This window comes from Bombus vosnesenskii, unplaced genomic scaffold (assembly GCF_011952255.1).
Source record: "Bombus vosnesenskii isolate JDL3184/JDL3185 unplaced genomic scaffold, Bvos_JDL3184-5_v1.1 scf7180000016264, whole genome shotgun sequence".
In the NCBI taxonomy this organism is placed as follows: domain Eukaryota; kingdom Metazoa; phylum Arthropoda; class Insecta; order Hymenoptera; family Apidae; genus Bombus; species Bombus vosnesenskii.
This window is the reverse complement of record NW_022884333.1, coordinates 158,568-177,312: the sequence shown is the minus strand read 5'-3', so window position 1 is coordinate 177,312 and position 18,745 is coordinate 158,568. Positions and strand designations below refer to the sequence as shown.

At 36.2% G+C, this 18,745-nt stretch overlaps 1 protein-coding gene and 1 long non-coding RNA gene across 2 annotated transcripts; both read left to right on the top strand.

Annotated features, from left to right (window-relative positions):
- The first annotated feature begins 8,577 nt into the window (after positions 1–8,577).
- Positions 8,578–8,785, top strand: LOC117242182. Its single transcript, XR_004495194.1, has 2 exons — positions 8,578–8,614; positions 8,691–8,785. It is a non-coding gene; the product is annotated as an uncharacterized LOC117242182 (long non-coding RNA).
- Positions 8,786–9,709: 924 nt separating this feature from the next.
- Positions 9,710–18,598, top strand: LOC117242171 (mitogen-activated protein kinase kinase kinase 4). Its single transcript, XM_033508627.1, has 18 exons — positions 9,710–9,878; positions 11,056–11,190; positions 12,411–12,690; positions 12,775–12,966; positions 13,057–13,247; positions 13,328–13,744; positions 13,819–14,061; positions 14,143–14,367; positions 14,749–15,165; positions 15,224–15,331; positions 15,398–15,557; positions 15,623–16,073; positions 16,151–16,516; positions 16,592–16,779; positions 16,853–17,021; positions 17,114–17,236; positions 17,405–17,556; positions 17,634–18,598. Exons 1-18 carry the CDS (start codon positions 9,799–9,801, stop codon positions 17,811–17,813), a joined length of 4,077 nt encoding a protein of 1,358 aa, XP_033364518.1. The 5' UTR covers positions 9,710–9,798; the 3' UTR covers positions 17,814–18,598.
- Positions 18,599–18,745: the final 147 nt, after the last annotated feature.

The following is an 18,745-nucleotide window of genomic DNA, read 5'->3' as shown; positions in this document are numbered from 1 at the left end:
ATTCGGTTGCTCGTCCTCGCCACTTCCCGTTCTTTCAAATCGATCTTTTGTCCTAATCTCTGTTCCGTATATCCTCGACCTTTTTTTCTCTTTTTTTTTTTTTACGTGGAGAAATCCTCATGGACACCCGCCGCTGTCAGCACAGCTGGCGGGTAGTGTCGGACTCTTACCGACTAAAACTCCACGGTGGTCTGTCCTGACGCTTTGGTCGAGGTGCAGGCGGACTCTCTTGCGAATTACTACCGGGGTGCCCCCTGTCGTCTATCTCCCTGTCGTTCTTGAAGGGAGGCGTCCTAGTCTTGGTTGGGCCGTTAGGGGGGACCACACGCCCTAACGCCGCGTTCCTGGTGTGTAACGCTCCTAAGGTGGCGGCGGTGGCGGCAGCGGCGGCGCCGCGCCCCTGTGGCGTGTGGTGTTCCTCTGATGCTGCGACGTCCTTGACGGATCGCGCGTTCGTTCCCGATTTCTTTCCACTCGCTCCTTCGCTAGCATCACTTGCTCGCAGTAGGAGCGGATGGCGACGAGCTTCTGGCGCCCTCTGAGCATGGCCTCGACGACCGCTTCGGGGGCTAAGCTCTCGCCGATGTCGAGCCGTAGGACGCGCCGCGGTTCTGCCCACGCTGGGCAAAACTCCAGCGTGTGTTGCGCCGTGTCCTCCTCTTCCTCGCAGTGGTGACAGATGGACGTCACCTCTCTCCGAATCCTGAGCAGATACTCGCCGAAAACTCCGTGACCGGTGAGCACCTGTGTCATCCTGAAGGTCAGCGACACCCCGCCTCGATCTCTCCAGGCTTCCCAGCTGGGAAGCACGGCGCGAACAGCCCGATGTGGCCGCACAGCGTCTTCCTCGATCAGCTGAGAGCGCCATCGCTCCCTTATCTCCATCTTCGCCTCCTCCCGGACGTTCAGGGCCGACTGGCTGGTGGACGATGGCGTCGTCGTACGTCCGTCCGAGCTCGGGCCCCTCAGGTGTCGGAGCGCGAGGGCTTACAGCTCGAACGGGGGGGACGCCGCCAGCACGGTCGCCGACGCGTAGGATGTCGTCCTGTATCCTCTCGCTATGCGGACGGCGGTCGTCCTCTGCAGCCTCCGCAGCAGGATGAGACTGCGGCGACTAGCCATCAGGTTTTAGACCCAAACGGGAGTCCCGTACAGGACTCGGGACCGGACCACTCCCTCGTAGAGTCGGCGGACTCCCGATCCTGCTTCGCCGATGTTCGCTAGGAGGCCGCACAAGGTGTTGGCTGCGGCCGTCACCCTCGGGACCAGGAGCTCGAAGTGTGGTCCGAACGTCCATCTGCTGTCGATGGTGAGACCCAGGTACTTCATTTGGCGTCTCGCCTCTCTCTTCTCCTCTTCTTCGCTGATGGTCGCGGACAGTTCGGGAGGAGGTGTTCCTCTGCGGCGGTGGTCGAAGAACCAAAGGGCCTCGGATTTGGCCGGTGACACTCAGGCTGAGCCTCCGAATGGCGCGTACCACGGCGTCCTCCGTAAGATTCGCCGTCTCGTGCCGCCACCGTCCCCCGGCCAGAACCAGAGTATCGTCGGCGCAACACACCATGCCTGCGCCCGGGGGCATAGGACATCGGAGGACGGAGTCGTAGGCCGTGACCGATAGTATGGGTCCCTGTATCGAACCCTGCGGAACGCCGCGCTCGACCCGTCTTCTCTCTTCTTCGTTCTTCCCGGTGTAGACGATCCACCTGTCGGTCAGGTACGCTCGGATGACCCCGACGAGGTACGCCGGGACCTCGAAGTGTCGCAGGGCCTCCACGATCCTGGCCCAGGGGACGGAGTTGAAGGCGTTCGTGACGTTCAGAGATACCGCCAACGCCACTCCTTCTCGGGAGACCGTGTCTTCGGCCATGATCCTCAGCCTTCTCACCGCGTCCACCGTCGAGCGGCCTCGGCGAAATCCGTACTGGCTGTCGTGCCATCCGGTCATCCTCTCCGACATATGGGCCTGCAGCCGGGCGGCGATAATCCTTTCGAATAACTTGCCCACCTCGTCGAGCATGCATATCAGCCTGTACGCGGACGGCGAGTCCGGCGGACGACCCTCTTTCCCCAACAGGACCAATCTCGCCGTCCGCCATGACCGGGGGTAGACGCCCTCCTCTAGGCATCTGGTGAACAGATGTCGCAGGCGGGGAGCCATGATGTCGATTGACTCCACCCAAACTCGGCCTGGGATTCCATCTGGACCCGGTGCCACGTCGCGGGATGCCATCCTCCTTGTAGCTTCGAAGAGCTCCTCTTCGGTGACTCGCAGCTCTTCGCTCCATCCCATCGTCGTCGTCACCGCCTCCTCGTCGTCGGAGGAGGACGAGAATGGCGCTGATTGCCTCACGTCCCTGTCTTCCGGCGGGAACAGGGTCCCGATGACGTTGGCCAGCAACAGCGGATCCATGTTCGCTTCGATCAGCTCCGTCGAGGACCGAGTTTTCGCGATCTTGATCTCCCGCTGGAGAGTGCGTCTCGACTCTCTGTACGCCTCGTAGCAGCTAGAGATCTCCTCTTCGTCGCGTGTCAGCTTGCGACGACGAGCCCTCAGGAATTTTCTGCGGGTTCGAATGCAGCTCTCTCGCATCTCCGCGATCTCCGGAGTCCACCAGGACTCTCTGCGTTCGCGTCTACCCCCCGGAACGGAACGCGGCATCGAGGCGTCGCACGCCGCGCTCATGTATCTTCGGAGCTCGTCCGCCTCCTCGTCGACGCTTCCCTGCGTGATTGTCCGTCGGGCGTCCCAGTTCCAGGCGGAAACGATGGCCGCCGCCCGTAGCATGTCCTTGTCCTTCTCCGTGAGACGCCATCTCGGTGGTGGGCGGCAACGGTTCTCTCCTTGTCGTCGCCGGGCGTTGTCTTCGGCCTCCTCCATCAGTATGTGTAGAGGTGGTCGGATAGAGGGGTTTCCACCCCTTCGGCCACTCTCCAGTCGTGGATTCGCCTGAACAGCTCCGGGGTAGTCCACGTGACGTCGACTACGGAGGATCCTCTCCACGCCACGCAGGTGCTCGCCGAGCCACGCTGTTTGCCAGCAGGAGCCCGAGACCCGCTGCCCAATCGGTAAGCGTCCTTCCCTGAGAGTTGGTTCTGGGGTTTCCGTATATCCTCGATCTAGTAAATACTTATATATTTAAATATAAATTCATCTTAGTTGATCTTATATCCGATAATTGTAAATTCGTAAATTGCAAATCAACTTGTAAGTTCTATTTGTAGTCTAAATATTTCTGAATTCTCTCATAAATAGAAAGAGTAATTTATATAACTATATTAATTATATTAATTATACAGTTGTATAAATCTTCCCTTAACGTCCTCATTGAATAAGAAAGTAAAGATTCAGGCGCCATAGTAGCCGATTTGTAAAACACAACACCCGATATTTAAGAGCCTTATCACCAACACCGGAGTTTTCAGACCTTTATATACGACTGTGGACAAGACCCATCTATTAATACAAGCCTGAAGTTAAAATACTAGTTCGAAGCAATACATACAAAGTGAGTACGAAATTCGGCTTTTCCTGTAACCATTATAGAAATAATTTTTTATCCGCATTTAGAACTTCTTTAAACATGGTTCTTATGGAACACATATTGTAAAACAGATATTTTAATATTATTATATTATATTTCGTATTAGAAAAGGTTCTATAAGATAAATAAAAGTACTAAACTATTAAACATTGGTGTTATTTAACAATATAATATCGTATTATTCATATATTTCTTTAATAAAAGACATTTAATAAATAGAATACATGAACATACATTTACGTATTATAATACTATTTAATTTTTTTTTTATTAAGCATAATAATATTCAATAACATACTGACATTCCTATCCGTTGATTTTACAGAGAAAAACAAACTAGTTTTGAACCGTAAATTATCTACGTGAATATTGAAAATAAATAACATGTTTAAAATATCAATTTAACCGCAATAATTATTTAATATTGTTGTAATATCATTAAAAAGATAGTGTTACTATTTATTTGTAATATTCTCGTAGGTAATTCACAGTTTAAACCTATTTTGTGTTTTTCTTTGAAATCAACAGTTAGGCAAGTCAGGACGTTATACATGACATTTATGTATTTATATACAGCATGCCATAAGTGAAAGTTAAATAGTATTATTATTAGTTAATTAGTATTGCGGTTAAATTGATATTTTGAATATGTGGCGGCACTTGACAGTAAACTTCCCAACAGTTTACGTCGCGTGACGCACGACACAAAGACCCTATACCTGCGGACAGGATGATTGCCAGATGTCGATACATTCGTACCGAATATTTCCAGCTAGCCTAAGGACCGCTATAAATCTTAGAATTTATTTTAGCTAAGGTCCTCCAAAGAGACAAACAGTCTTTGTTTATCAGTCTCGAAGTCGACCACCTATCACGGGGATACACGAGAAATCCGCCATCTCTCACGTACGATGCTTCCCGCTAGCAACACCCTCTCAAGGGCAGCTAGCATCCTTTTCCAACGACCAACACGAATTAGCCAATAAACATTAGCGTATATTTCCCTCACTTTCCGAACCAAAGCTTTTCTCAACGAATCCGATGCCTTCGCATCCTTAGACACATCCCAACGCAATCTTCCTCCGCACCAGCATCGCGACAAAAAAGTCAGTCTATTACAGCGAGTCAACACACAACGATCGTTACACTTACACGGTTCGAGTCGAATAATTATCTAAGCTCTCGACATCTCGTGCAATCATTGTCCGCACTCGCAGCGCATCTCGAATCATAGCTATCCGAGCTCTAACTTGTAACCGCGCATTCGCGAACAGAATATAATCGCGAGTCCTGCGTCAAGTGTACTCATTGACATTACGGTGAATAAACATTTATCGTTGAATATATCTGAGTTTTCCTTCCGACCCTATCACGACATATCACCTCATTATTTATTTGTAACATTCTTGTAGGTAATTCATAGTTTAAAGCTATTTCGTGTTTCTTTTTGAAATCAACAGTTAAGAAGGTCAGAACATTATAAAATAACTTGTTTATATGGAACTTTTGTTATTCAGTTTTTTAAAATATCTGTTCCATGAGAACACTTTTTAAAGAAGTTTCTAAAGGCAATGTTTCTTTCCATAAAAATTCTACAAGCACAAATATTTTCTTAAACAAATAATTTGTTATAATTATGTCGTAAAACTCGACATTACGAACAATTTTGTACTGTACATATAAGGGCTGGACTCGTTTAGTTTCTGAGATATGCCGGCTTATGGCATGGCAGCCGGAAGAAGTTACCTATATAATAATATATGTCGGATTTGCACTGGGAGTAGGGTTGTGGGCATCAAATGAATCTTCTCGAGAATTAGCCATTGGTACAGTACACACGGGCACCGTTTATTGCAATGATAGAATTATTACAGTCTTGACAATTGATCACGGCGGTTCGGCACTCGCGACACTAGTGACGATGGTCTCGGGCTCAATAACGAATTCGCGGCCAACGGGATGACAACAGAACGTACTCACAAAGTCTAAGTCTGGTTAAAACGTGAAATAACCACTGATCGCGAAGATGATGCCACAGAGGAAAACTATATTGGGGTGTGTCTAAGGACACGAGATCATCGGATTCGTTGAGAAAAGCCTTCGTTCAGAAAGTAAGGGAAATTGGCGTTGCCGCTAATTGGTCAATCTCCATACCGGTGGTTAGAAAAAGATGCTAGCCGCCCTCGAGGGAAAGTTGCTAGTGGGAGACGCCGCTCGTTGAAAAATAGGTCTCCCCTATTTTCCCGTAGTTGGGACAAAGACCGTTTATCTGTTTGAAGGACTTTAGTTGACTAAATCTTAAGATTTATAACGGGCCTCGAGCCAATCATCTTACTCGAAGAATAGGGTCTGCGTGTGGCGAGCCACGGGATAGAAACCGTTGGAATGTTTACTGTCGCGTGTCGCCACGAATATTTCTTTTAAGGAGAGCTATAGGATTACTCCATACCTTTGTTAGACAAAGCGTTCATCCCTTGGCCGCGGCTACGTTGGGCGACAGACTGTCGCCTCGAGCCAGAGCTCGCTATCACCAATGTCGAATAATTACAATCGGATTGAATAACTACAATTGTTTAATTACTGCTATAATAGACTCTAGGTTACAATGTTGCGATAAAAGATAAAAATTAGGTTTGGCTTACGCGTTGTTTTATGCGCTAACCGGAAAAATTGACCTCTATCCGAAACCTATGTAAACCACAAACAAAAGATAAGAAATAGATTTGTTTAGAGGTCATTTTACCCGTCCGCCGTAAGACGTCCGGCAACAAATACCGACGTATATGTTACCACAAACGCACACTTACAGACTGAATTCACTGTAGCCGCACCGGTTATTTTTCATGAGTATCTCAGAAATTAAACCCGTCCAGCTCTATATTAGTTCAGTATAGGAAAAAGTTGTTCAAAATATCGACTTCCATAATGTATCCAAAAATTATCGAAATCGCGAAGAGTAGTTATTTCTACGGTTTTACCTAAATTAGGACAGAGTTTTTTAGAAACGAAAGATAATTCTTTTATAATCTTTCCTCTTTCTCCGTTTGAAGTGGTCTTATTTACTGTTAATATTTTGAATTTCCTTGGATGAGATAAATTTTGCAGATATTACCCAGTTTTCTTTTGAATCTATTATGTCAAATATATTGTATATATTGTCAAATATATTGATCTATTGATATATCTTCCTGTCCATTATAGTCTATATTCATTATAGGTTTAAGTTTTCTCTTATTGTCAAGATGTTAACTGGCCTATATTGCCCAATAGAAAATGTTTCTTTGACTTTTTGGTCCCTTTTTCTGTTTCTCATTCCTTTATTCTTCTTTTTTCAAATTCTCATATCTCACTCTCTATTTTCTCTTTCTCATGTCAACAGCACCTGATCACCCATTATGGGCTAACTGTGCCTAACGCAGCTTGACTTCAATTTTCTTATGGGTATCCGGTTGTTTCTGCATGGCCAAGACTGGCAAATAAAACCAATTACTATCTTATGTAATAATTATGTAAGTTATGCAGTCTTTTCTTTTTCTGTAAGAGATCATATATGTAAAACCACTGATACTTGGACCATCTGTTATGAGATGTTTATTTTTTAAAAATATAATTTTTTTAAACATTTATTAACTTTGGTAAATCTGTTTAATTACTTCGTTGTGGCACGTACATAATGAGAAACGGCGGACTTGTAATTAACTATGCTTTCACCAATTTCGATGATTCTTAAATATATAGCTAATAGTTTTTGTACTTTTATTTATCTTATATTTTTTAGTACAAGATCTAAACAGATATTTTATTATACATATTCTAAAATATCTGTTCCATGAGAACACTTTTTAAAGAAGTTCCTAATATGGATTAAAAATTATTTCTGTAATGGTTTATATAAACATGTTGATTTTGTACTTACTGCTTATTGCTTTGAACTTGAACACTTAAGTTTATGGCTGGTTTATGACTGGCCTGTCAATGCATGGCCTAAACTCCTGAACCTGGAAATATGAAGTAAATACGAACTACTTTAACAAGTAACATAATATAACTATACATTATATATTGTTTTCTTTTTTGTACGGTACAATGTTACCATATTAGATTACAAACTGGGAGTGGTGAAACAGACGGCAATTGCAATTAATGCATAGCAAAGCAGGGATTATTAAATATTCACTCTGTACATAAACCAATATAAAATACTCCATTTTCTAGACTTGGCCCAGAAAATGGCAAGAGAGCATATATATTTGCAAATATACTTAAGGAAAGTGGCAGCAACAACCAAAACTTATTAGCTTTGGGAAATGTCATACCTAAACTAAAAAATGTTGTAAGATCTAAAGAATATAGAAGAAAATAATTTTATGTCAAAGTAAGAAGTTTAATTAAATATAAAAATGATAATTTTTTAAATTTTATTCATTTATAACAACCAGTAGCGTAGAGTTATTTCTTTGAGTTTCTAAACTTATTTATGGTTGTAAAAGAGTATAGGATTAGAAAAGAAAATAGCGAAATTAAGGCAAAAGATATTAGTGTAAAATAGGATTGATAAAATGAAAGCGAAGTAAGCTGTCAATAAAAGACTGATAGTAATGAATCAAGACTATTGTTTCTGATGCTTTAATTAAACAATAATCAATTTTGTTTTTTTATTTTATATTTAGGAAGCTCTAGATTTGAATTATAATTTGTTTTGCATACTTTCCAGTTTCCAGATAAAATACAAAGTAAGGAAAATTTGAATCCTAATACTATGAAAAAAGATCCAGATTTATCACACCAGAAGATCATTTAGCAGTTGTGCCTAAAATCTCTTGATAAGCATTCATTAGCCTTTACATTAAAAACGATATTTTTTATATCATTAATTCTAAGTAACAACATAATTTTTATTTTCAGTGTACAAAAAGTTAATTAGTTGTTAAGTCAGATAAGAATAGTCTCCAGGAATTTTAAAATGTATATGCACATCACTGCAGTGTCAGATACAACGGTGCAATTAGAAGAAGATAAGATAATGAATGATGAAAATAAGAAGAAGATAATGAATTTCCAAAAAAGCTAAAGTACATTTAAATTATATTTTTATAACTTCATCTGTACAATGATGTTGTTAAAACCTTAACTTTTTTGTTGAAACAGGTTGATGGAATAAATTTCCTGGTTGCCATTAACACAAAGTCCAATTGTCTAAAAATGTAATTTGTGATAAAGTATAACATTTTTTTTAACATTTATTTATTTCCATGTATTTTTCTTTATTTGTGATCCATGTCTTCTGACTTTAGATAATTTCTAATTATATCTACAATATTTATTAACTTTATGAATATATAAATTTTATTTTATGGCCTATGAGAAACAATTTGAATCTGTTTAATACAAATAAATTCAGGTGGAAATGTTACCACTCCGGGGACAGGCTGCTTTGACGAGCATATAGCCTGATTTCTTTGATGTTTTTGGAGCGATTGAAAAAGATTCAAAGCAATCAATGTTATATGTAATATATAGATAACGATTTTGTATTATTTAAGCATTGTATTGTATAGTATTGTAGTATTGTATAAGCATTTTAGTATTGTAGAAATACTTTCATAACTTTTTGTTTATAGCATTCACTGCTTTTTTTACTGTTTTATTTAACAGTAGAAAAATTTTTATAAGATACCGTATGAAGTATGAAAGATGCGAATTCGCGTCTCAGGCCTCAGAGTACTAATGTATGTGATGTTATTAATATATTTGAGAATTTAATAATGTAGTATGAGAATTATTAATATATTTGAATAAAAATGCTAAAAAAAGAAACCACGTCATAAAAAAGGAGCAAAATTGCACCGTTTGTTTAAATGGAATGTTTTAAATGTACAATAAACATAAATATGTATAGAACATTAAACATAAACTATAGAATGTTTTATTTAGCATACCATTCTTCATTGGATAGCGAACTTAAAAGTAGCAATAATTGTAGATATTCTTCATATATTTAATCGATTTCGTTTAGATGAAACGGGTGTTGCACTTACTGTTAAATATTTTTTGGTTAGTTTGCTCAGAACTGAGGAAGATAGAAGTGAACTATTTCATTGGACAGTATCGATATTAGAGTATATCGTTATATTCAACATCGATACTTGAATTGAAAAGTATCGATATTCGAAACATCGATACTCTATCGCCCATTACTACTCAGTGGACGATTACAACGGTGCCTTGAGTGCGATGTGTTTGTCATCTGAGGAGAATGTTTCGTTATGATATACAAAGTCATGTTACAGAAAATTCATTCTCAGGTTCATCAGACGATGATAATGGCTATGTTAGGTAAGTTTGTCAGATGTTCGTTTTGCCACGTGATTCGAACAACTTACAGTAACAGTAATACAAAAATACCACCGGTAAGAATTTTGATTGGAGCAATGTCTACGTTTTGTTTACATGTCATTCAACATTTTTTCGACTTTTAGTACTTAAAACAGGATCGCTGGTACATTACTATAACAAACAATATAGTAAAATACAATGAATAAGTTTATTACCCATGCGAAACGAGTGTCGATCTTGGAGTGACGACATTTATCAATATATGGATAGTATATTTCATGCATTGGCACTTCGTGGCAAAGTGTCAACGTTGTATAAAAATGTTGTATAGAAAAGCAAGCGTCTATTTCGTTTATCAAAATAGATATCTGTTTAGTGTGATGCGATGCATATAATTCCGTTTACTATACTCATAATTTTAATATTTATGTCTGTCATATGCAATATTGTAAAATTATTACATGTAACGTAAAATTGGTCACTCATTTCATATACTTATGTATTTAATCAAATAGTTGTTTATTAACACTTATTTGAAACAAAATTAATAATAGTACAGGTACAGTTTCTTAAAATACATGATAAGTTTTTATTAATATCTGGTTTTGGTTGTATCATTTTTGTATATAATTAGATTATAATTTATTTAATTGTTCAAAACAATTTGACAAGTACATAGAATAAAAAAAATAAAAAATACTAAGAATAAAAATGATTCATTGATTTACTTCCGCATATAATTAATATTTTAATATAATTATTTTATCATTTTTCCCACATGTAATGAACGTTTTTAATAATAATAATTTAATACTATTATGATATTACACATGCTATATATCGTAATTCTAAGTACATATATGTACGTGCATTCTATATACGTATCATTTCATGCACATACGTCAATAAACCGATATAATTATAAAATTAAAGATATTTAAATTGTTAAATATTTCAATGAATATTTTTTATATACAAACCTGGCAGCAAGTATTTGAAGGATATTTTTAGCGCTATATGTTTATCATTGAACTTTTTCAGTAATATTATTTTATATGTATGGTAATGTTATTTGACGATACAAGTAAGTTTTAGTTTGTAATGTTTAAAAATTTGATGTATCTCCTCCGAATTTTATTTTTATTTGATCTATTTTAGTAGTTCATGCCTTTTTCAGGAAAAAAGGTTCAAGCTGTTCGACAAGTGAATTCGATGACTCGATTCAAGCAATGTGCGATATTTATGGACAGACACCACCGAGAACTCGACTTAATCGAAAGAAGCGATACATGAGACAAAAACTTAGCGGAGGGTAAGTTAATTAGCGTTTACTTTTCTTATACGCGAAACAGTTGAAGCGTTCCTTTATTTTTCCCAATATATCTCTACATGTTTAATGTTAAATTTTAATAATTGTTTTTCTAATTAATAGAAAATTTGGAAATACAATAAAAACAATAGCCTGAGAAAAACATTTATGAAACCGTACATTTACACGTATTTACATATACATATGATCTTTAATCTAATTTGCAACAATTGTTTTATAATTTGTAAATTGTAAATGTAGGTGTAAAATTATATCAATATATTATTATGAAAGTAGATATCATTAATAAAAATATATTTACGATAAATCATAATGTTATAATGATAAAAATATTATGATCGATCTTTATAATATAATTTTATCAATGTATATGTAAGATTATATATTTTATACAAATAATAGAATAGGATAAAATAGAATTTTTATTTCATTAATTTTTATTAATGTAGACAAATAATAATAAACATGTTGTCTTATTGCAAAAGGTATAATGGTAAAGGATAGATAGCTATGTAGAAGGCACAATATTTAATATAATTATTTAAGAGACAACATTTAATACATTTTTTAAAAGGATTGTTTTTTTAACGGAGATAATTAAATGGGGCTTAACTAAATAAATGCAATATAATGCAGTAATAAATAATAATACAGTATAATTACAGTTTCTCCAATATTCCATAAGTTTTTTTAAATCATTCGTAAAGATAAAATAAAAAGAATTGTTGTAATTGGTATCTTTAAGTTTTTAAAGCAGTTTATTAACAGTTAGTATGAATTTAAGAAAATCTATCATATCTTGTATCCATCTTAAGTGAATCAAAATGAAGAATTTGACTAAAATGGTACTCAATGAGTCACCAATATTTTGTATATAATGTATATCAAAATTAATATGCTATTACAAGTGTTCATGATACATTGCAAACATAAATCAGCGTATTCCAGAAGAGTATATTATAAATTATTTCTGTTTATCAAATAAAATGAAAGAACGAGTTTTTTAAGCGATCTTAAACAATTTTTTCGTAAATGTTAAATTACATATATGAAGTTTTATTAAATATTAAAAGATAAAAATATATTCCTTTACAATTTCATACACGTATTCATATATGTTAAAAAATATATTATACATATCTTTTTGAATACCGTATTTTGTCATATATTTAATCGTACACATAAATTTAATTAATTTTAAGGGAAACGAAATCGTTAGAAAAAGACATACCATCGAAAGCAGCGATCCGCAGGCGCAATACTCTGGACAACATTATTTTTAACGAAATGTGTGACAAAGCAGATAAGGATTGTGAAAACGAGGTGAACCAAGATATAGCGAAGGAAGGAAATCGAAAATGCAAAAGGACATTGAAAGTGTTACGTGGAACTGAAAGAGATTTAAAACTGGATATGGAGGCAGCTTATAATTATAACGAGAAATTTGATCCTCATCAAGTATCTACTCCTAATCATATGAAGGTATAAAATAATAATAAATAATTTGAATTGTAGAAAATTGTTTGGCGAATTTCCAGATGTACAACTAATTGAAAATTTTTATAGATTGAAACTCGAAATAGATTCCGTAGCTTGCGATCCAAACCTGTTGATGTAGAAGAGAGAAAGCCTAAAGTTAAACTTACCGAGAAAATTCCAATTACTGGTGATAGGGAATCGATCGCGCAATCACCAAAAACGTTGAGTCTTAAAGAACGGGAATTATTTCATGATACATTTTCTTTTTTAATTAGATTGGTATGAGAATATTCTATTACGAATAATCTCGTAAAAAATACATTTATATCAAAAATTTGCACATACTAAAGTTTTGTTTATATTTTGTAGGGAAGTACGGAACGTAATTGCCGTCGGCAAATCAGTCATGAAGAAACGCGGTGGCAAAACGAATTGAAAGATCTAATATGGCTAGAACTACAAGCTCACCATGCTGATCGGAGTCCAATGGCTCAAGATGAGTACTTGTGCAAGCAACGTGAGGCTGTAGAAGGTTTACTTAAAGAAATAATGGAGTATAGGTAAATTATGTAAGAATTTAATAGATTCCTACAGTTATAAAATCGGAAAAGAATTTAAATAAAATAATGTTAATTTTTAGATATGATCCTATTGCGAGTGTAAAGAATGATAATACGCCTTGGATTAATATTAATACCACGCGTATTGATCGAATAGTAAATGTAGGATCTAGTCCAAATATAGAATTAGGTATTTGTCCAGGTTGTCTTTCGATGTATTGTAGAGCATGTGCACGAGCACAAGGTGAAGCTTTACAGCAAGTAGAAGGATTACTGTCTAGGCTAGAGGTAGCAGAAGCACTTTATCCTTCGTCACAAGCCTTTGCTGCACATTATCCTTTATACAAAAGTACAGAATTTATTGGTAGAGTGAAGGCAATGTGTCTTTGGTATAATATGACTAAGCATCATCGACTCAAATTACAAATACTGGGAAAATTATTAATGATGTCGCATACAAAGAAAAAACACGATGATACTGGAGATTCTGGAATAAGGTGTCAGAAATAATGATATTATCATAACAAAATACGATATTAAACAAGGAAACTTACTCTTTTTTTCGTTTTAGTTCACGATCTTCCGATGTGACCGATCATTTAGAGTGGAAGCAAACTTTGGTACGATTTGATACTTCAAACCAACAAGATGAAAATTCCAGCCCTTCAGATAGCAATAATAGTAATAATTCTTCTGGTTTATCTTTCGTACAATCCTGGCCTTCTACTCCTGAATCGTCATTTACATGTGCAGACGATGATAAAAACGATAGATTTGACTTTTACTTAGTTGAATTCGATCGGCAAGCTTACAGGTGAATATTATGTTAAAGTATTAAAAAATCCTTTTACGTTTAATGAATAGGTTAATTCTTTCTTTTTTCTTTAATTCCTAGGAAGTATATTGAAGATGTACTAAAGACTAGAGGTTTAAGAAAAAGTTTAAATTTTCTTGAGAGATTACATACTTCTGTCTTGAGGAAAGCAAGGTTGACGTTAGAAAAAAGTGATATAAGTGAATCTAATAATACTTTGAACGAAGAGTATGAAGGCGATGAAGAATTGCGACGATATGGCGTGTGGAGTTCCGAAGCAAGAGAATTAAATCTTCCATCTTATAGGTAAAACGTTCGTATATACAGGGTGGTTGGTAATTGGTGGTACAAGCGGAAAGGGGGTGATTCTACGCGAAAAAGAAGTCGAAAATATAGAATAAAAATTTTTCGTTTGAGGCTTTGTTTTCGAGAAAATCGACTTTGAATTTTCGCTCGGTACGCGTGCGATACGTTATAACGAATCTCACTGTAGATCGTTGTCTCGATGGAAAAACTAAAAAAAAAAAAAAAATTTAACAAAACATGTTTATTCTATATTTTCGACTTCATTTTTCGCGTAGAATCACCCCCTTTCCGCGTGTACCACCAGTTACCAACCACCCTGTATATATTTTGTTTGTATTTTATTCTAAAAGTTTTGCATTAAATAACAAAAAAAATTTTTAGGGCTGCTTTCGTGTTTTTGTCTCGTGTTCCGTTAGATGTTGTTCATGAGTTTTTAAGAATGAGATTAGAACAAAAACCAGAACAACCTAGTCCACTATCAGTTCGACAACTTATGCGTGAACTTAGGGAAGGTCTTAGAATTGCATGTATCCATCGCGACAGATTTGCAGCTCATTCTTGTGCAGCAGTTGTCAATAATAATGATAGTTGCGAAAATTTATTTCAAGAAAACGTGAAAGATTTTGACAAAAGTTTGAAGGCTGTTTTTGAAGTATATCTTGATTACCTTCAGCAGTGGGTAGATATGGTACAGCATGACAGTTTCCACAAAAATTTGATTATGGATGAGTGGATGTTTGTAAAATCAATAGCAGGAAATATATTAAATGGATACGAGATTGCGGGAGTTAAATTCTGGTGAGTTACATCGTAATATTTTTGTAATGTATATATTCTTCCGCGTTTTATTTTATAGTGAAATCGCAAAAACTATGATTGAACAAGTTAAAGAATACCTTAACGAGAGACCACGGGAGATTCAGGAAAATTTTGAGGATTGGAATGATGATGATTGGTCAAACAGGTAAAATTGGATTACTTTGTAAATTATACTATAAATGTTTTTACTTTATTCTGGCATATCACTCAGATTTCAGCGAATGTTTGTACGACGTGAATGGCAAGGAATGTTTGTAGAAGCTCGGGAGAAGGTGGTTAAAGGTGTTATGCTTGCTAAGTGTTTGAAACGTGATATTGTAAATTGGTCTATCTTTGACAAAGAATTAGAAAAATCATTAACATCTTTAAAGGTAAAAGTTATTATAGATTCAGCTAGAATTATTCCTTTACAAAGAAATATTCCTTATATATTTAGGATACAGTCATGGATCTCAGATTCGATATCACAAACGTTATTGAAAATTTTCAACGTGATCTCAAAAAAATAGAAGAATCAAATTATGAATATGATCGATCTGCTATACGTTCAAGAATAAGGGAAATACTTCATCAGGCTTATCGAATGGGGTTTGATTACCATAAAGAAACATGTAAACTATTTGCACTTGAAGAAAAAGCTATTTTAGCTGAAAGTCTGGTTTCTTTCGCCTTTTTGTGGATGGAGTTCGTTAGAACACGATGTGAACGTGGAAGAGGTTTACGACCTAGGTGGGCAAATCAAGGTTTAGAATTTTTAATTACAGTATGCGAACCACATAATACCAAACATTTAACTGATGAAGAATTTGAGGAATTAAAAACCTGTATGGATCGTTGTATTTCGCACGTTGTTGGAAGTGCAAGTACTGCTACAAATGAAACAGAAAGTAAAGTTCTATTTTTATTCTATGTTTGAGCATTATTTATTCTTTAATCAGATGTTGATCAGCTGTCTTCATTGCAGATTTAAAAAGGTTACCTCATTCAAGAGCGTCTTCACCTTGTCATACTAGAAGCAGAACTGCGAGTTTAAGTCTCCCTCAGAAATCTAGAGATAATGTTAGATCTCCAGATATTCCAACGAGTTCTAGAAAATCCTTTTCATCAAGTGTGGTTGATGGAAATGTAGGTATTACTATAAATAGTTCTGACCATACTGTACCCAGGCAGGAAAGAATCAATCGGGCTATAAGAAAAGTTGAATGTGATATTGACGAGAGATTAAAAGGCCGCGAACTTATAGGGCAAGTTACTGATAGAAAAGCTGTTGATAGAGTTCGTATTAAAGCAAGAAGAGTTACCTTTACTTGGCAAAGAGGTATTAAAATAGGTAAGCTCAACTGAATATCAAAATGTATTAATTTTTATTTTAATATACATTATACATTAAAATTCTTCCTTATAGGACAAGGAAGATTTGGTAAAGTATATACCATAGTCAACAATCAAACTGGTGAGTTATTAGCTATGAAAGAAGTTCAGTTTCAACCTGGGGATCATAGAGCAATTAGACGTGTTGCCGAAGAGCTACAAATATTTGAAGGAATTCAATACAAACATTTAGTACGATACTATGGACTAGAAATTCATCGTGTAAGTTGATGTATATATAATAGAATATTCATATTTTTACAAATACATATGGATAACATTTGCCTTATTGTAGGAAGAAATGTTAATTTTTATGGAATTTTGCGCTGAGGGAACGTTAGAAAGTCTAGTAGCGGGCAGTGGAAATGGTCTACCAGAGTCATTAGTTAGAAAATATACACATCAACTCCTTTCAGCTGTAGCAGTACTCCATTCACATGGAATAGTACATCGCGACATTAAATGTATGTTTTATATTGTAATATAACAATAATATATTATCCTGTACGTATATGATTTGACCACAAATCATGAAATATTTATATTTTATATCTAGCTGCAAACATTTTTTTAACGGATGAGGGTAATTGTTTGAAACTTGGTGATTTTGGAAGTGCTGTGCAAATTAAAGCACATACTACTATGCCGGGTGAATTACAAGGTTTTGTTGGTACTCAAGGTTAGCTTCAGCTTTTATTTATGATTACAGTAATGCCCATGGGTATGCACATTCATATATGTGTTATAGAAATAATTGTAACAAATAACAATAGCTTTCTGTACCTCATTCTAATATTTGTGATATTGTGTCTTTAAAAATAATTTAACATTTAATATTTGCACATAGCTTACATGGCACCGGAAGTATTTATGAAATCAGAAAGTAGTGGACATGGCAGAGCTGCTGATATTTGGTCAGTTGGTTGCTGCGTTATAGAAATGGCGAGTGGACGAAGACCTTGGTCAGATTATGATTCTAATTATCAAATTATGTTTAAGGTATGTGATAGTAATCACGCTTCTCTCCAGAATGTTTACCTTTTACATTGTTTTATTTTATGTATTAATTCCTTTAGGTGGGAATGGGTGAAACTCCAGCATTGCCCAAAAATCTTTCCATTGAAGGAGATAACCTAATTAGAAAATGTTTACAACATGATCCAAAGAAAAGGTTGACAGCAAATGCCTTACTTACACTTCCGTTTACACAAGCATACGAAGATGTTAACGCCGACTTGTTGATACTGCGACAATAAGCATAATAGGGATAGTCAATTCGTATGTAGATTCTTTCAGTTTGAAAGCATAAATTAACTTATAACACCGTTGTTACCTGCATCAGGTTAAATATATTGATAGTTCATATACTTTTACCATACCAGTTTCCTCTCTCAGATTATTTTACGGTTGTTTTCTTGTATTTGTATTCTAAAAAGTGGGAAAAATTAGGCATCTAGATAGTAAGTACTAATCTGGTTATGCAGTATTAAGGCGAAAATGTTTTAAGAAGAAAAGTAATTTTCTAACGTAAAGCATGTATTTTTAATACTATAGCAACAAAATATAATGCAGCTGATGTATGTAAATTTTTAACATTCCTACCTTTGAAGAAGGTACTTACATTGTGTACATACATACATATATGTATAATATTGTTGTAAATTATTTTACAATACAGAAAATAAATTGTTTGTTTTTTGTAGTTAAACATTGCACTGTGATTAACGAAAACATTGTATTGTTAGAAAAAGGAAATAAAAGTGGAAGGTGGTGCCACAATAGTGTTTATTTTTGCACAAGAAAACGTACACATGATACAACATACTTGCCGCAAATTAGTTAATTACAGAGGTATGCTGTGTATACTTTCCATATAAACAGAAAGTGAAGTGTGCTTACAAGTTTAACATTACTAAATATATATATCGCATACGAAGACGACTATTTCATAAAGAATTTTTTTTTTGCGATTCTGCAATTGTCACCTATCATTACCAACTGTGTTTATTATTTTATTACATCTTATAAGATATATGATATAATTTCATATCAACGACAGCAGTCTTCGTAAAGAATATTTGTATTTTGAAATAATGTCTGACTGAATTTTTATATATATGTTATTTTAGCCCACAATCAGTTGACTTTATTTCGTAAGTAATTCTAATAAGTTTAGCGTATGTTCTAT

Coding starts and splice junctions, on each gene's coding strand:
- LOC117242171 (XM_033508627.1), top strand. CDS start 9,799: ATGTTTCGTTATGATATACAAAGTCATGTTACAGAAAATTCATTCTCA. Junction 12,691..12,774: donor CTACTCCTAATCATATGAAG/GTATAAAATAAT, acceptor AAATTTTTATAG/ATTGAAACTCGAAATAGATT. Junction 17,557..17,633: donor ATTATCAAATTATGTTTAAG/GTATGTGATAGT, acceptor TAATTCCTTTAG/GTGGGAATGGGTGAAACTCC.